General features: G+C 39.7%; 1 protein-coding gene across 1 annotated transcript in view; it reads left to right on the top strand.

Annotated features, from left to right (window-relative positions):
• Positions 1-13,932, top strand: part of TSPAN2 (tetraspanin 2) — a 70,986-nt gene that overhangs the window by 44,521 nt on the left and 12,533 nt on the right. Inside the window, exons 3-5 of the mRNA XM_007485241.3 lie at positions 4,273-4,370; positions 7,806-7,880; positions 11,812-11,904. Coding sequence (XP_007485303.1) covers positions 4,273-4,370; positions 7,806-7,880; positions 11,812-11,904 — 266 coding nt within the window. The remainder of the gene's footprint in view (positions 1-4,272; positions 4,371-7,805; positions 7,881-11,811; positions 11,905-13,932) is intronic.

Raw genomic sequence — 13,932 nt, 5'->3', positions numbered from 1 at the left:
AAGCCCCATTGACCTTCAAATTAAAAAAAAAAAACCTAAGAATGAATTATTAAAAGAATATTTTCTGAACTTCTAGAAGAAACAGTGATCGATAAAAGGCAGCATGAGTTTATCAAGGACAGATGGTGCTAAATTCCATTTGATTAGTTGATTTAAAGTCCTTACCTTCTGTCTTAGGATTGATTCTAAATGTTGATTCCAAGGCATTAGAGCAATAAGAGTTAGGCACTTGGAGCTAGGAAGTGTCTGAGGCCACTTTTGAACCCAGAACTTCCTATCTCCAGGCCTAATGCTCTATCCACTATGCTACCCAGCTGCCCTTGTTGACTTCCAAAATGGTGACATAGTTGAACCCTAAAAGTAGTATTGGTGTTGGCAATGAAGAACCCTAGAGATCTGTGCTGTTTAACATTTTTCTAATCAACGTGGATGGAAGATAGATGTGATGCTTATTAAACCTGGAGATGACTCAAAACTGGAAGGGATGGGTTAACCTGTTGGATGCCGGTCAGGCTATAAAATAAATATTGGGCTGATTCTGATATGATAAAATTTAATAGAAAATTTATATAAATTTAATGTAAAGTTCTGTATTTAGGTTTAAACATTACTGTATTCCAACCAAACTGCAATGTTCTGTACTTTCTGTTATTCTCATTTTGCATTAGAGAAGAAGATATCTGTTTATTTGTTTGGTTACTAGTTCTCCCTATGTCACCAGGGCTGGAAATGTACTCACATCTGATCCCAATATTGGACCAGTGTGCCCATCTTTAGGCAGTCTAGTAGCCCTCTGCTCCTTGGGGGCTCACCTTACCGTATTAGTGTTGGATTTAGTCTGGACACTTCCCAAGCTCAAGACTTGTCAACAGCTTGGTTAAGCAGCCCCATATCTGTCGTTGGAAGTATCTGAGCAGAAACTCTATAACTACATGCCATGAATGCTACAGAGAAGAGTTGGGCAAGTTGAGATCCCTCCCAGCTTTGCAGTTCTTCATCCAGTAAGATTTAAACCAGGCTTCAGCTGTCAACAAGTTCCAAGCAAGTGCTCTTAAGAATTGGGCTCTTAGGAGGCAGCTGGGTAGCTCAGTAGATAGTAAGCCAAGCCTGGAGATGGGAGGTCCAAGGTTCAAATCTGAACTTGGATACTTTCTGGTTATGCAACTCTGGGCAAGTCACTTAACCTTCATTACACAGCCCTAACCAATCTTCTGTCTTAAAATTGGTACTAAGACAGAAGGTGAGGGCTTATTTAAAGAATAAAAAATTCAGGAAAGGGAAGCTAGGCAATTCAGTGGATAGAGAGCCAGACCTGGAGTTGGTAAGTCCTCAGTTTGAATCTATCCTGAGACACTTCCTAGTTGGGTGACCCTGGGCAAGTCACTCACCCCCCATTGCCTAGCCCTTACCACTCTTCTGCTTTGAAACCAATAGAGAGCATTGATTCTAAGACAGAAGGAAGGGGTTTAAAAAAAAAGAATTAGGCTCTTGATGTGCTAGATTGGCTAAAGGTAGCAAAATTCTGTAAGGGAAGAGATTAATATCCTATAGTTGTCATCACTAAGCTTTTGTGCTGGTTAAAAAGCTTTGGGCTGGGATTTAAGAGGCTTCTGAATTTCTAGCAGGTAATTTTACTTCTTTGGGCCTCAGTTTTCCCATCTATGAAATAAACATAATAGCCCTACCTCAGCATTATTATAAGAACCAAATGAAATGGTATATGTCAGAGTGTTCTTCCCCCGTGCCCTCCCCCCATTCCTGGAATGCTCCCCCTCCTCTGCTCTAACTTTTGGCCCCCCTGGCTTCCTTTAAGTCCCAACTAAAATCCTACATTCTACAGGGAGCCTTCCCCAACTCCTCTGAATTCTAGTACTTTTCCCTCTATTAATTATCTCCTATTTATCCTGTATATAGCTTGCTTTGCACAGATTCGAGCTTTATTTTCTTCATCTGTAAATGGAGAGCATTGGACTAAGCTGATTTCAAAGGTCCTCGCCAGTTTTTAAAAATAATTTTAATCTACCTTTATTCATTTTTACATTCTTTTCTTTTGAAATTTTGAATTCCAAATTCTCTACTTCCCTTCCTTTTACACCTCTCCCTCCCACTGAGTAATCAATATGATATAAATTTTACATGTGAAATGAAGCAAAACATATTTTTGTATTAACCATATTTTTAAAAAAACAAAAAAAGAGAAAATTATACTTCAATTTGCACCTAGAGTTCATCAGTTCTCTCTCTCTCTCTGAAGGCAGATAGCACTTTTTCATCCTGAGTCCTTTGGAATTATCTTTGATCATTGTCTGAGTCAGAGTAGTTCAGTCTTTCACAGTTAATGATCACTACATTATTGCTACTATGCACAATGATCTCCCCATTCTTTTCACTTCATTTAGGATAAGTTCCTATAGGTCTTGCCGTGTTCTTCTGAAACAACCTCCCAAGTCATTTCTTACAGCACAATAGTATTCCATCACAATTACATACCACTTGTTCAGTCATTATCCAATTGATGGACATGCCCTCAATTTCTAATTTTTCCACCACAAAAAGAGCTGTTATCAATATGTTTGAACATCTAGGTCCTTTTCCTTTTGATTTTTTTGGGATACAGACTGAGTAGTAGTATTGGACAGCACTGGAATACTATTATGGTCCTCAGAGTCAGGAAGAGTCAGACACAAATGAATAAATAACATAGATAACTTTGATTTTTTCTTCTTCTGAAAACTGCCTGTATAAATCTTTTGACCATTTATCAATCGGGGAATGGCTCTTATTCTTATAAATTTGACCCAGTTGTATACTTGCTGGTTCTAAAATCCATAATCCTATGATCCCATCTGCCCTCAGCCAAGTTCTTACTGAACAGGAAAGCTTGGGTAAGAGGCAGTGGTGGCTTCAGGATGACTCATGCAAATGAAATGTACAGACTTAAGAGGAAACCTTAGTATGATGAGAATTCTGAGAAGCAGGCAGAGGGCTACTCCACCCCCCTCACATAAGCCACACAACACACACTGGCTCATTACATCTAGGGATCAGCCAGGGAAATAACAAGTTTGTTCTCAACTTGTTCTATTCCAAAAAAGAGCTCTGCTTGCTACACCAATCCAGGATTTTGTTTTTCTTCTGGCAGCTACTACGTGCCTACCTCTGTGCTGTGGAGAACATAGTATAGTATATAGTACAATCTGTGCCATCAGAGAGCTAAAATCATTAAGGAACCAGAAAACCATCATGGTACAGTAAAGTTTGAACCCAGGACCTTCTGTCTCCAGGACTGGCTTTCTATCCACTGAGTTCACCTAGTAATCCTTACCAACTGTTCTTAATGCCTTACTGCTTTTTTTTTTTTTTTGGCTCCATGTTGAGAGAGAGAAATCATCATTTTTAGAATCAAAGAACCTAGGTTCAAATCCTGCCTTGATGTCTTCTAATCTATTCATTTCTTCATGAATTAAATTTGGGGTTTGGAGAAGATGGACTCTTGGGACCCCTTCAGATTTAGATTTATGAGCCTATGATCCAGTGGACCCCTCCAATGCCTAAGTGCTATGTGGTTTGTTGTTGTGTGTGTTTTTTTTTTTTTTTGTTAACTTAAGCTGGGTGGGGCAGCTAGGTAGCATGATGGATAGAGTGCCAGACCTAGAGTCAGGAAGACCTAAGTTCAAATCTGGCCACAGATATTTCCCAGCTGTGTGACCCTGGGCTAGCCACTTAACCCCAGTTGCCCAGCTTTTATCCCTCTTCTGCCATCAAAGATAGAAGATAAGTATTGTGGGTTTTTTTTTTTTTTAAAGAAAAGTTTGGCTGGGAAAGGTGGTACGTATCTATAGTCTCTGCTATGGGGGAGACTGAGGCTGTTGGATCTCTTGAGCTCCAGAATTCTGAGTCAGAGAAAGGCAAAAATTGATGAGTATCCATCCTAAGTCCAGTCTTGATGTGGCGAACCACCCAGGAGAGGGGGCCACACTGCCTGCCTAAGGAGGAGCAAACTGACCCAGATAAAAAATGGAGGTGGTCAAAGCTCCCACACTCATCAGCATTGGGGGTAATGAGATAGAGAGACTTACTCTCAAAACACAGACACACAGAGAGACATACACACATACACTGAACCCAATTAGCTGAAAAAACAATATTGATAATCAATGATCTCCAGTGGTGAGAGTTTCCAAGAATCAGACCCTGCTTTTCTTCCAGCATACTTAAGAGCCCTTGTGGTCTTCCTTTGCTGAAGTCTCTGGTTTCTTCTTTCTCTGGTAGGACTGTACGTACTTGTTGGAGCAGGTGCCCTGATGATGACTGTGGGATTCTTCGGGTGCTGTGGAGCTGTAAGAGAGTCTCAGTGTCTGCTTGGATCCGTAAGTGGGGGGACCCAGCCCTGGCTCCACCATGGGTTCACTGAATGACCTGGGAAGTCATGCATCCCCTCTGACACTTGGAGTCTCCCTTCACAGCTATACTCTCTCACCTCATAAGGGGGAGATGAGATCGAATGAGATCATATGGCCAGGCGTGGTAGCCCAAGCCTACAATCCCTGCTCCTGAGGAATGTTGGAGCCTAGGAGATTGCTCGAGTTCAAGAGCTTTTCTTACATTTGATCTAGTCCTGATCAGATGGTTGTACTAATCATGGCACAGGTGGACTCAGTCCCTGGGCCACCAGGCTGCTTAAGGAGAGGCAACTGGACCCAGGTTAATGAACTCTTCTGTGCTGATCAGTACTGGAGACAGGTCCATGGGTAGCTGCTGCATTGCTAGCCTGGGTGAGAAAGGGAGACTAAGCCTTAATCAACTAAGCAAACCATCCATTGGAAAGTAGAAGGAAGCATGCCCTAGAAATCTACGGAGTTATGATTGTCGTTCCTCAAAGGCAGTATTTCGTAGCACATGAGGTATTTCCCAAATGGCAACTTCATAGCTAGGGCGCAATTGTTATTTACAAGAACGAGTCAATTTAAATCAATAGCTCTACCACATGTCCCTCTTGGGGTCTCTTTTGGTGAGCAGCCTCATTTTTAAACTAACATCAAATGATTTCAGGAAATATGTGGCAAGATTCAGAAATGCCCATTTCAGAGGAGGGAGGGAAGGAAGAGAGAAGATTTCTGTATTGCTCCATGGGGAATCAGAGGCAGCACTCCTTGCTGGGAAGCAGAGGGCTGTTGATGGAAGCCTTTTGTCGGGTTTTTAGCTCTTGTTTCTCCTTCAAAGCTCTGGATGTCAGAAATGATATCCCATTAGTAGTCCCCATTCTTTGTTCCCTCCCACGTTCTATTTAACAATGAGAGACGGTCTGCCTAATCCTGGTAGATCTGAGCTGCTGTCTGATGAACAAGAGATCCATCAATCAACGAACATGTATTAAAACACATACTGTGTACCTGAGCTCTAGGGACAGAAAGACAAAAGTGTAGCAGTCCCTGCCCTCAACGAGCTTACCTTCTATGAAGGGGTTACAGCACATTCACAGATAAGTAAATCCAGGATATATGAATATCTCTCCCCTAATATATGGTGGTGGGACTGATGCTAAGAATTAAAGGAATCAGAAATGGTCAGAATGTGAACTCATTAAGCAGTCATTAAATGACTATGTATCATATGGCCAGGGCTAGCCATTAGGGGGAACAAAGAGGAAGAAATCATGGTTTCTGCCATCAAGAAGTTTATTCAAAAGTGTTATCTATGTGGGTTAGGAAGAGACATTAAAACATGCTATACACAGCTATGAAAACGTGGCTCCTCTCAGCATCCAGAAAGACTGATGATGGGGAAGGCCATCCACCTCCAGAGAAAGAACTATAGGAGTCAGATAGATGCAGATCAAGCATTCTACCTTCCACAACATTAGCGTATTTACGGTTTTATTGGGGGGGAGGGGGTTTGGTTATGTATGACTTTGTTCTTACCACAATGACCAATATGGAAGTGTGGTTTGCATGACAATAAAAATAAAAATAAAAAATAAAAGGAAATAAAAATGATCTAGTATAAAAAAAACATATACAGAATAGCTGCAACAAAAGAGAATACAATACGATAAGTTCCTAGCAAGGAAACACTTCCATCTGGGAATCAGGGAAGGTTTCACAAAGAAAGTAGCATTTGTTCTAGGCCTTCAGATATGGGCTCAAAATCAGTATTCATGTGTAGAGGTGATAGTAGGGAGGGTTTGTGGCATTTAAAAAGAGTGGATGCCATAAACTGTAAGAGTTAAAATGGTTGAGGTCATAAACTGTAGTGATTAAAATAGTGGAAGACTTAAATTGTGGCCACTAAAAGAGTGGGTGAGTAAATTGAAACTGCAGAAAATATGTTTTCACTACAGTGTCTTGTTTTAAATCAAATATAAGGTGGTCGCCAGGGAAATATTCCCAATTATGAATATACCCAAGTCAACTGGGTTTTATAGAGAATTTAATTAATAATACAATGAGGAATCAAAGAAAAAGAGAGAGAGAGAAAAAGGAAATAAATGAGAAAAGAATAGGCCGGCCCAGGCAGCCCTGGCCAACCCAGGCCTAAGCCCTAAAAGAAAAGATCAGTCCTTAATCACTCACCATAAGATCTGTTCAAGTGAGGATTCAGGGGGACAGAGTCTCCCCAGAGGGAGTTCCAGCCAGAGTCAGCCTCCCTTGAGAGACCTCCTTAGAGATTGTCCTTCAAGAGACTGTATCTCCTTTCAACAGCCTGTCCTTTTCTTATATAGGGGGTTTTCTCCTATGTCACCTCCCCTAAGTTCTTCCATCTACCAATCACAGTAGACGTTTTCCAAAGGACAGCCCAGTCTGAATTCACACCTGAGTAGACTAATCCTTTTAGTAATCCACACCTGAGTAGGCTAGAATCTCTGAGTAAGTTTTTTCCTCTTTGCTCCTTGTAAGTTCACAAGTTGCCTGACCTTTATAGGTACTTAGCACCCCTTTTTATTAATTCTAAAAATAGGCATGGCTTAAGTATGGGTGTAAGTATTTTTCATTGTTCAGCAAGGAGTTTTCTCCCCTAAAGCAGGCTTAAGTATGGGTGGAGTAGAGGTCTCACATTCCTGATCTAAGTAGAGTTCTCACATTTTAGATCTAAGTAGCTTCACTGTTTAAAATGGGGAATAGTCCCAAGTAGGGAATTGTCCCAATGGAGAATTCCCCAATGGGGAATTTTTAACATTCACAAGTCTGAAAAATTTCAAGATTCACAGGTTCCAGACACTGGGAATAGCATGGTGGGGAAAGAGATGAATTGAGTGATAGCTAGATGGCTCAGCAGGTAGAGTCAGGCCTGGAAATGAGTGGTCCTAGGTTCAAATCTGGACCCAGACACTTCCTAACTGTGTCACCCCGGGCCAGTCTTTTAAGCTCCATTTCCTGGCCCGTACCTTACTTCTGCCATGGAACCAATCCTTAGTATCAATTCTAAGACAGAAGGTAAGGGTTTAAAACAAAAGGGATGATATGGAAGCTTAGGAGCTGGTCAAAGGGCACTGCATAATCTAGGTTGGTAGAAGCAGTGAGACTGAGCTGGAAAAGACAATCAAACATCTCTTTCTTTGGCTTTCCAAATTTGTATCAGGAAAAACCCAAAGGGCTCAGGCAAAAATCTCTCCAGGGCACCTTACAGTCATCTCCCAGAGAATCAAGAGAAAGAAGCCCTAATGTCTTAGAGAAGGCAACTCATTTTGCAAATGCTTCCTGCTGACGCAATCCCAACCCTTGTGGAATTTACAGAGTGTTTTTAGGAATGGCCTTTGAATAAAAGATGTTAAGTAAACTCATGATGTCAATATTTCCTCTCTTCAGTTTTTCACCTGCCTGCTTGTGATCTTTGCTGCAGAGGTAACCACTGGAGTATTTGCATTTATAGGCAAAGGAATGGTAAGTAACAATAGCTCACAGAATCTACCATTTAGTGTTTGAAGTATTCTCCCCAAAAGCACATGTTTAACATTGCCAACCTCCAAAATGAAATGGAAAAACCAAGAACAATCAGACTAGGAAGTCAGGCAACAGTTGAAGGCAACCCCACTCTGGCTATGGAAGAGGGCTTAGAATTATGGGAAAAGGAGAGAGGCATATGCTCTGATCTTTTATTCAATGGTCCTTGTTCTTCAAGAGCAAGAGTGAAAGGGGATCCTCCTGGATTCTCAGAGAGCAAAACTTGGCCTGATTCTTGTTAAGGATAAAGATTTTGAGTTCATCCTAGGTATTATGGGTCACTGAAGCACATCTGCCAGGGAGTTATGGATAATCCAAAGAGAAACTGTGAGAGGGAGGGCAAGAAAGGGGAGAAGGAAGGGAAGAGTAACTCTGAGTTTCATAAGAAGTTGGAAGATCAGGAGATATTCCATTCAATTTGACAAGATTTATTAAGTGTTGATTCTGTGCTGGACACTTGTACTTGATCCCAGGTTCTGGGGATATAAAAACAAAGTCATCTCCACCTCCAAGGACCTTCTTCTAAAGGGATCCAGCTGGTACAAAAATAAATGAATCCAGGATCATATGAACTAGGAGAAAGCACCAAAAGTTAGAGGGATGAGGAGGTGGGATTTGAGTGAACCTGGGAAGGATCTAGAAATTCAAAGAAGCCAATTTAAAGAGGAAGAACATTCCAGGCAAGAGAGAGCCTGGCTTAGCAAATGAGAGGTGAAAAATGATAAAACAAAGATCATTAAGAAAGAGCAGTCAAAAGGGTCAGAGACAACGGTGTCACAGAATCAAGGGAGGAAAGAGTATCCAGAAGGAAAGGATGGCTAACAGTGTTAGAAACTTCAGAAAGGTCAAGTAGGTTGAGGGACCAAGAAAAAGGCCATTGGATTTAACAGTTAAGTGATTACTGGCAACTTTGAAGACTAACAGAGTCAGTTGAGGGATGGAGTTAGAAGCCAAACTGCAAGTCATATTGAGAAATGACTGGGAGGTATCATAGGCTTATAGATTTAAAGCTGGACAGGATTTAGGAGGTCATCTAGTCTAACGCTCTCATTTTACAGTCAAGGAAAATGAGATCTAGAGAGATTAAATGTCTTAATCGAGGTCATACAGGTGACTAATTAGGTAAGTAGTAGAGCCAGGACTTGAACCTAAATCCTCCAGCTTCAAATTTATCAGTTTCTACTACACTTTCACCTTGTGAGTGGAGGCGATCAATATTGACTCTAGGATTTCAACTGTAAAAGGGAGAAGACCTATAGAACAATAGCTAGAGGGTTTGACAATCTTATTTGGCTTTTCTATCTCCCTTTAAGAACGGGGGGAACGTTTTTGTATCCAAGGAATAATGTTTGAAATTGACCAAATAAAAAATAAAGTTATAAAAAAATAAAACAAAATAAAAAGAATGGGGGGAACTTGGGTATATTTGGCAGCAGCAGCAGCAGCAGCAGAGAAGTGAGGAAGAAAAGGAGACAGAGAGAGAACAAGAACAAAGGATCAAGTTCCCAAAAGAAATACGAAAAGATGAGATCGAGGAAACAGTTGGGAATTTGGTTTGGGTAAAGAGAAAAGCCACCTATTCCTAAGATTAGCACAAATGAGAAAAAAAAAACAGTGATATGGAAGGAGTTTGGATGCAAAGTCTGTTGAGAGCAAGACTTGAAAAGAGAAGGCAAAACTTAGAATCATTTTGTAGAATATGATAGTCAATTAGAAAAGAAAGGATTTGTATGCATCATGGAGGGTCTGAGATCATATAACAAAAATTCCCAGTAAAAAAATCAAGAAATCAGAATGATTTCTTGATTTTTCTCTAGCAGTATTCAGTAGCTTGTTAGTAAGAGAAGAGAAGACAAATCAGAGAAATCCGGGAAGGATATTTGGCAAAGCTCAAGGAGTGGTAATATCGACAAGAGGAAAAAGTAGTTCAGGGTAGAAGATGCAAGCTGTATAGTTAAATTGGTCAGCCATAGAGTCATGACTGAAAGGAGGAACGTGAGTTCAAAAACAAAGCAAGACTAGAACATGGTGAGATAGGACTGGAAGTCGTGATAAGGATGAAGAATGGAATTAGGATTAAGAATAAGAGATATAAGGGAAAAGCAATGAAAAAAAAGTGATTGAACAGAATTTCAAAAACAGAATATACTAAATATATTTTACAGTAATTTTTAAAGACATCTTTCTAGTCTGATTTAAGTACAGCTCTCAGAAAGTGGAGGAGAGGTGCGGTTTTCAGAAGTCATTTCAAGGTTTCTGTGAGTTTAGAGTCAGGTCTTACACAGAGGGGAAAACAGCTTTTCAAGAAACCACTTTTTATACCATCTTCATGAGTGCAAATGCTTTTTTCCTTTCACAAAGAGCCTCCTTGCAAACTATCAGAAAAGAGAAGAGTCCTCCAGGAAGCTTTGCTGATCTAGGAAAGCTATTTCTGATTATTGTAAAATTGAAGCCATCTGTCACAAACTCCCTTTTCTCCTTTGACTCCGTACCTTAAAATTCTCCAACTCTTTACTCATCCTTTGCCCCTTTCTTCCTGTCTCTGAGGAAGGGTTAGCCATGACTTTTCCCTCCTTTCCTCTCCTCTCCTCTCCCATCTTCTCCAGTAGTTTGCCATATCAACTATTTCTTCATACCCTTCAACTTCTTATCTATTGACCCTTTCCCCACTGCCTACATATGTGTTCAGATTTTGCTCAGCTTTTTTTTTTTAACCCTTACCTTCCATCTTGGAATCAATACTGCGTATTGGCTCCAAGGCAGAGGAGTGGTAAGGGCTAGGCAATGGGGGTCAAGTGACTTGCCCAGGGTCACCTAGCTGGGAAGTGTCTGAGGTCAGATTTGAACCCAGGACCTTCCGTCCCTAGGCCTGGCATTCAATCCACTGAGCTACCCAGCTGCCCCCATTTGTTCAGCTTTAAAACAAACAAACAAAAAACATAGATTCATTTGATCCTGACACTTTTCCAAACTATTCTTCTATATCTCTTCTGCCTGAAATAATATATACCTCAAAGCACTATATTTAAGTACTAGCTATTACAAGTATCCCTTCCACATTGTAGGGGTTAAGGGTGCAGTACCCCTATGATCTGGAAAATTTGGGTAAAAATGTTTGGCCCTCCCTCTGTACCAAAGAAGAAGTCAGAATTTTCTTTTTTTCTTTTGTGGAGTATTTGCAGTACCTTATTATAAAATGTGGGTTAAGTATCTGATAATGCGCTATATATAGGTCAATATGAAAATATCTCTACATTTCTAGCCTCTGTGTGTTATCTGCTAGCTTTCGTGTTCTATTCACAAACTTTAACTTTTTACTTATTTTAACTTTAAAAAAGAAACCGTGTATATTTATGGTATTAAAATAGAAAAATATTGATAATATGTAATACTGTACATAGATTTTATGCATTTCTGAGTTTCTAAATTTTTTCTGTCATCTGTTGGCCTTTGTGTATCATCTGTGGCTTCTGCAAAACTCTAAAAAAACCCATTTAATTTCTTACACCAGTATCAAAACTGGGATGGGGAATGTCAAGATGTGGAAGGAATAACTGTACTATTATATTATTTCACTGGCAATCTTCAGAAGAATCATTTGTATTCATTCTTGCTTCTTTCTCACCACCCACTCACTTCTCAATCTATTACTCTCTGGCTTGCCCAAGTTCCCAAAATTCTCTTTTACAGCTGAACCCTTTTGTGCTTAGTAATTAACCAAAATCTGACGGATCGTTTACAGTAGCAGCTTAGAAAACTGTTAAGCCTGTTCTTTTTCATTTGGGGAGGCAGGAAATTGTCCTCGATGGCAAGGAAACAATCAGAATTTTGCCACTTGGGAATCTCTATTCTCTGACTCTTTTTTTTTTAGGCTATACGAGAAGTTCAGACCATGTATGAAGAAGCGTATAATGGTTACCTGAAAGAGAAAATGAACAGAACTCTCATTACCTTCCACTCTTCAGTAAGTACTGACATTTTTTTCTCCTCTTAGCTGACCTCATTTCAAAAGATCACCCCAGAGCTTTGGATTCTACATCCACCTGAAATGAATGAAAGGAAAAATATCAGTCAAGCAAATCAAGTTTGCCATTCATCGAGCGCCCTCTAGGCGCAGAATCCTGTCCTCTGCACTGGGGAAAAGAGAGCAAGAAACTTACATCCTTTTATAGTCAGTGGTCTCAGTCTACTTGGGACCTGAGGAAATAACACTCTAAAAAGAGCTCAGCATATATAAGCAAGAGCCCTGGAGCAGAGCAAGTGAAAACAGCCCAGTGTTTCTCAAGCTGGTGGGACGCAGAAATGGAACAGGGTTCCAGGAGAAAATTTCTACACAAGCAATATTCACACCTCTCCCCCATCCATTTTTACAAAGTATTAAGCATATGCTGCTGATTATGTATAGGGCAGCCAGAAGTTATGGTGGATAGAGTGTCAAGCCTCAAATCAGGAAGACTCATCTTCCTGAGTTTAAATCTAGCTGCAGACGCTCACCAGCCACGTGACTCTGAGCAAGTCACTTAACCCTGTTTGCCTCAGTTTCCTCATCTGTTAAGTGAGCTGGAAAAGGAACTGGCAAACCATTCCACTATCTTTGCCAAGAAACCCCAAATTTGGGACACAAAAAGTAGGACACAACCAAAAAAAGACAACAATAATTAATATAACTAATTCTAGCATATAATTTAATATATTAATCATATGCTAATGTAGTAATAGACTTAATATGATCATATAATTTAATATGTTAATAAATATGTTCTAGTTTTCTATAATTATTATCAAAATAGAGTGTGAGTGTATAGTTGGAAACTCTTGAACCCCTAAAAACTACATTACCCCAAATTCCTTTCTGTATTGCCTAGAATCCTTTTCCCTTTTCCTGCTATATATCCTCATATATGCTTGATTGTATTTAAGTTTGCTATGACTCCTCCCTCACTCTCTTCTTCCTCACAGTCTTATTCGGCAGGCTTCACTCTAGTTTTTTATTTTAATTTTATTTATTTTATTTACTAAAAGTATTTAATTTAATAAATCTTATAAATATAATACTGGAGTTATTATTTTATTGTATATTAATTTTAATACCCACATGAGATTATCATAATTCATTTTATTTTAAATATATTAATATATTACATTTTATTATTTTATTTATTATTTAATTATAATATATTAAAGCATTAAACCATTCATGGAATTCATGCATTAACAAACGTATATGTGATACGCAAATAGTTTTGCATAGTTGTCATCTAAATAAGCTAATATTTTAATAGAATTAATATTAGCATACAATTTAGCAGATTAAAGTATATGATATAAAATACTTATGTGATCATTTCATTATGAAAATAGACTTAATTTCCTTTATCGTGCTCCAAAGTTTCCCCATCCACATTTTATTCCTTAGAGGATTCCATCTATGTATTTCAAACTCTGAAATGGCCTGAATGATTTGGGAAATGCTGATGTGTATATGTGAAGACTCTGAAAGTGCCCAGGGCAACAAATTGGAAAATATCGGTTGGAATCCCAATTCCGCTGCTGTCATTTGTGACCTTACTCATCTGGGAACTGCTTTCCTCCTCAGAAAAATGAGGGGATTCACTGTGCTAGTGCTGAAGGCCCCTTCTAATTTTGAAATCCTCTGAAAATTGCTGCTGGGCAAGTAAAGTTGAGAGGGTGACCATTGGCAACTGGCGTTAGTCAAGGAAGGTTTTAGAGAAGAGATGAATTCCCACTTCTCCGTCCAGACTTCAGTCCAAGGTAGAGGTCTAGTTATGAATGCTCTGAAGCCACAATTCAGACTGCCCACCACCCTCAATCAGAGCAGATGCCCATCTGCCTGAATGCTCCAGACCGACCCTCTCGATTCTGCCAACGGCACTCCATCATTCTTGTGTTTATCTCTCAACTATGAAACCCAGCACTTGTCTGGCCAGAGCATCAAGCCCTAAGTTTCTTATTCAGAGAATTCATTGGCATC

This window comes from Monodelphis domestica, chromosome 2 (genome assembly GCF_027887165.1).
Source record: "Monodelphis domestica isolate mMonDom1 chromosome 2, mMonDom1.pri, whole genome shotgun sequence".
Lineage (NCBI taxonomy): Eukaryota > Metazoa > Chordata > Mammalia > Didelphimorphia > Didelphidae > Monodelphis > Monodelphis domestica.
The sequence above is the reverse complement of the archived record's forward strand: the minus strand, read 5'-3'. Positions and strand labels throughout refer to the sequence as shown.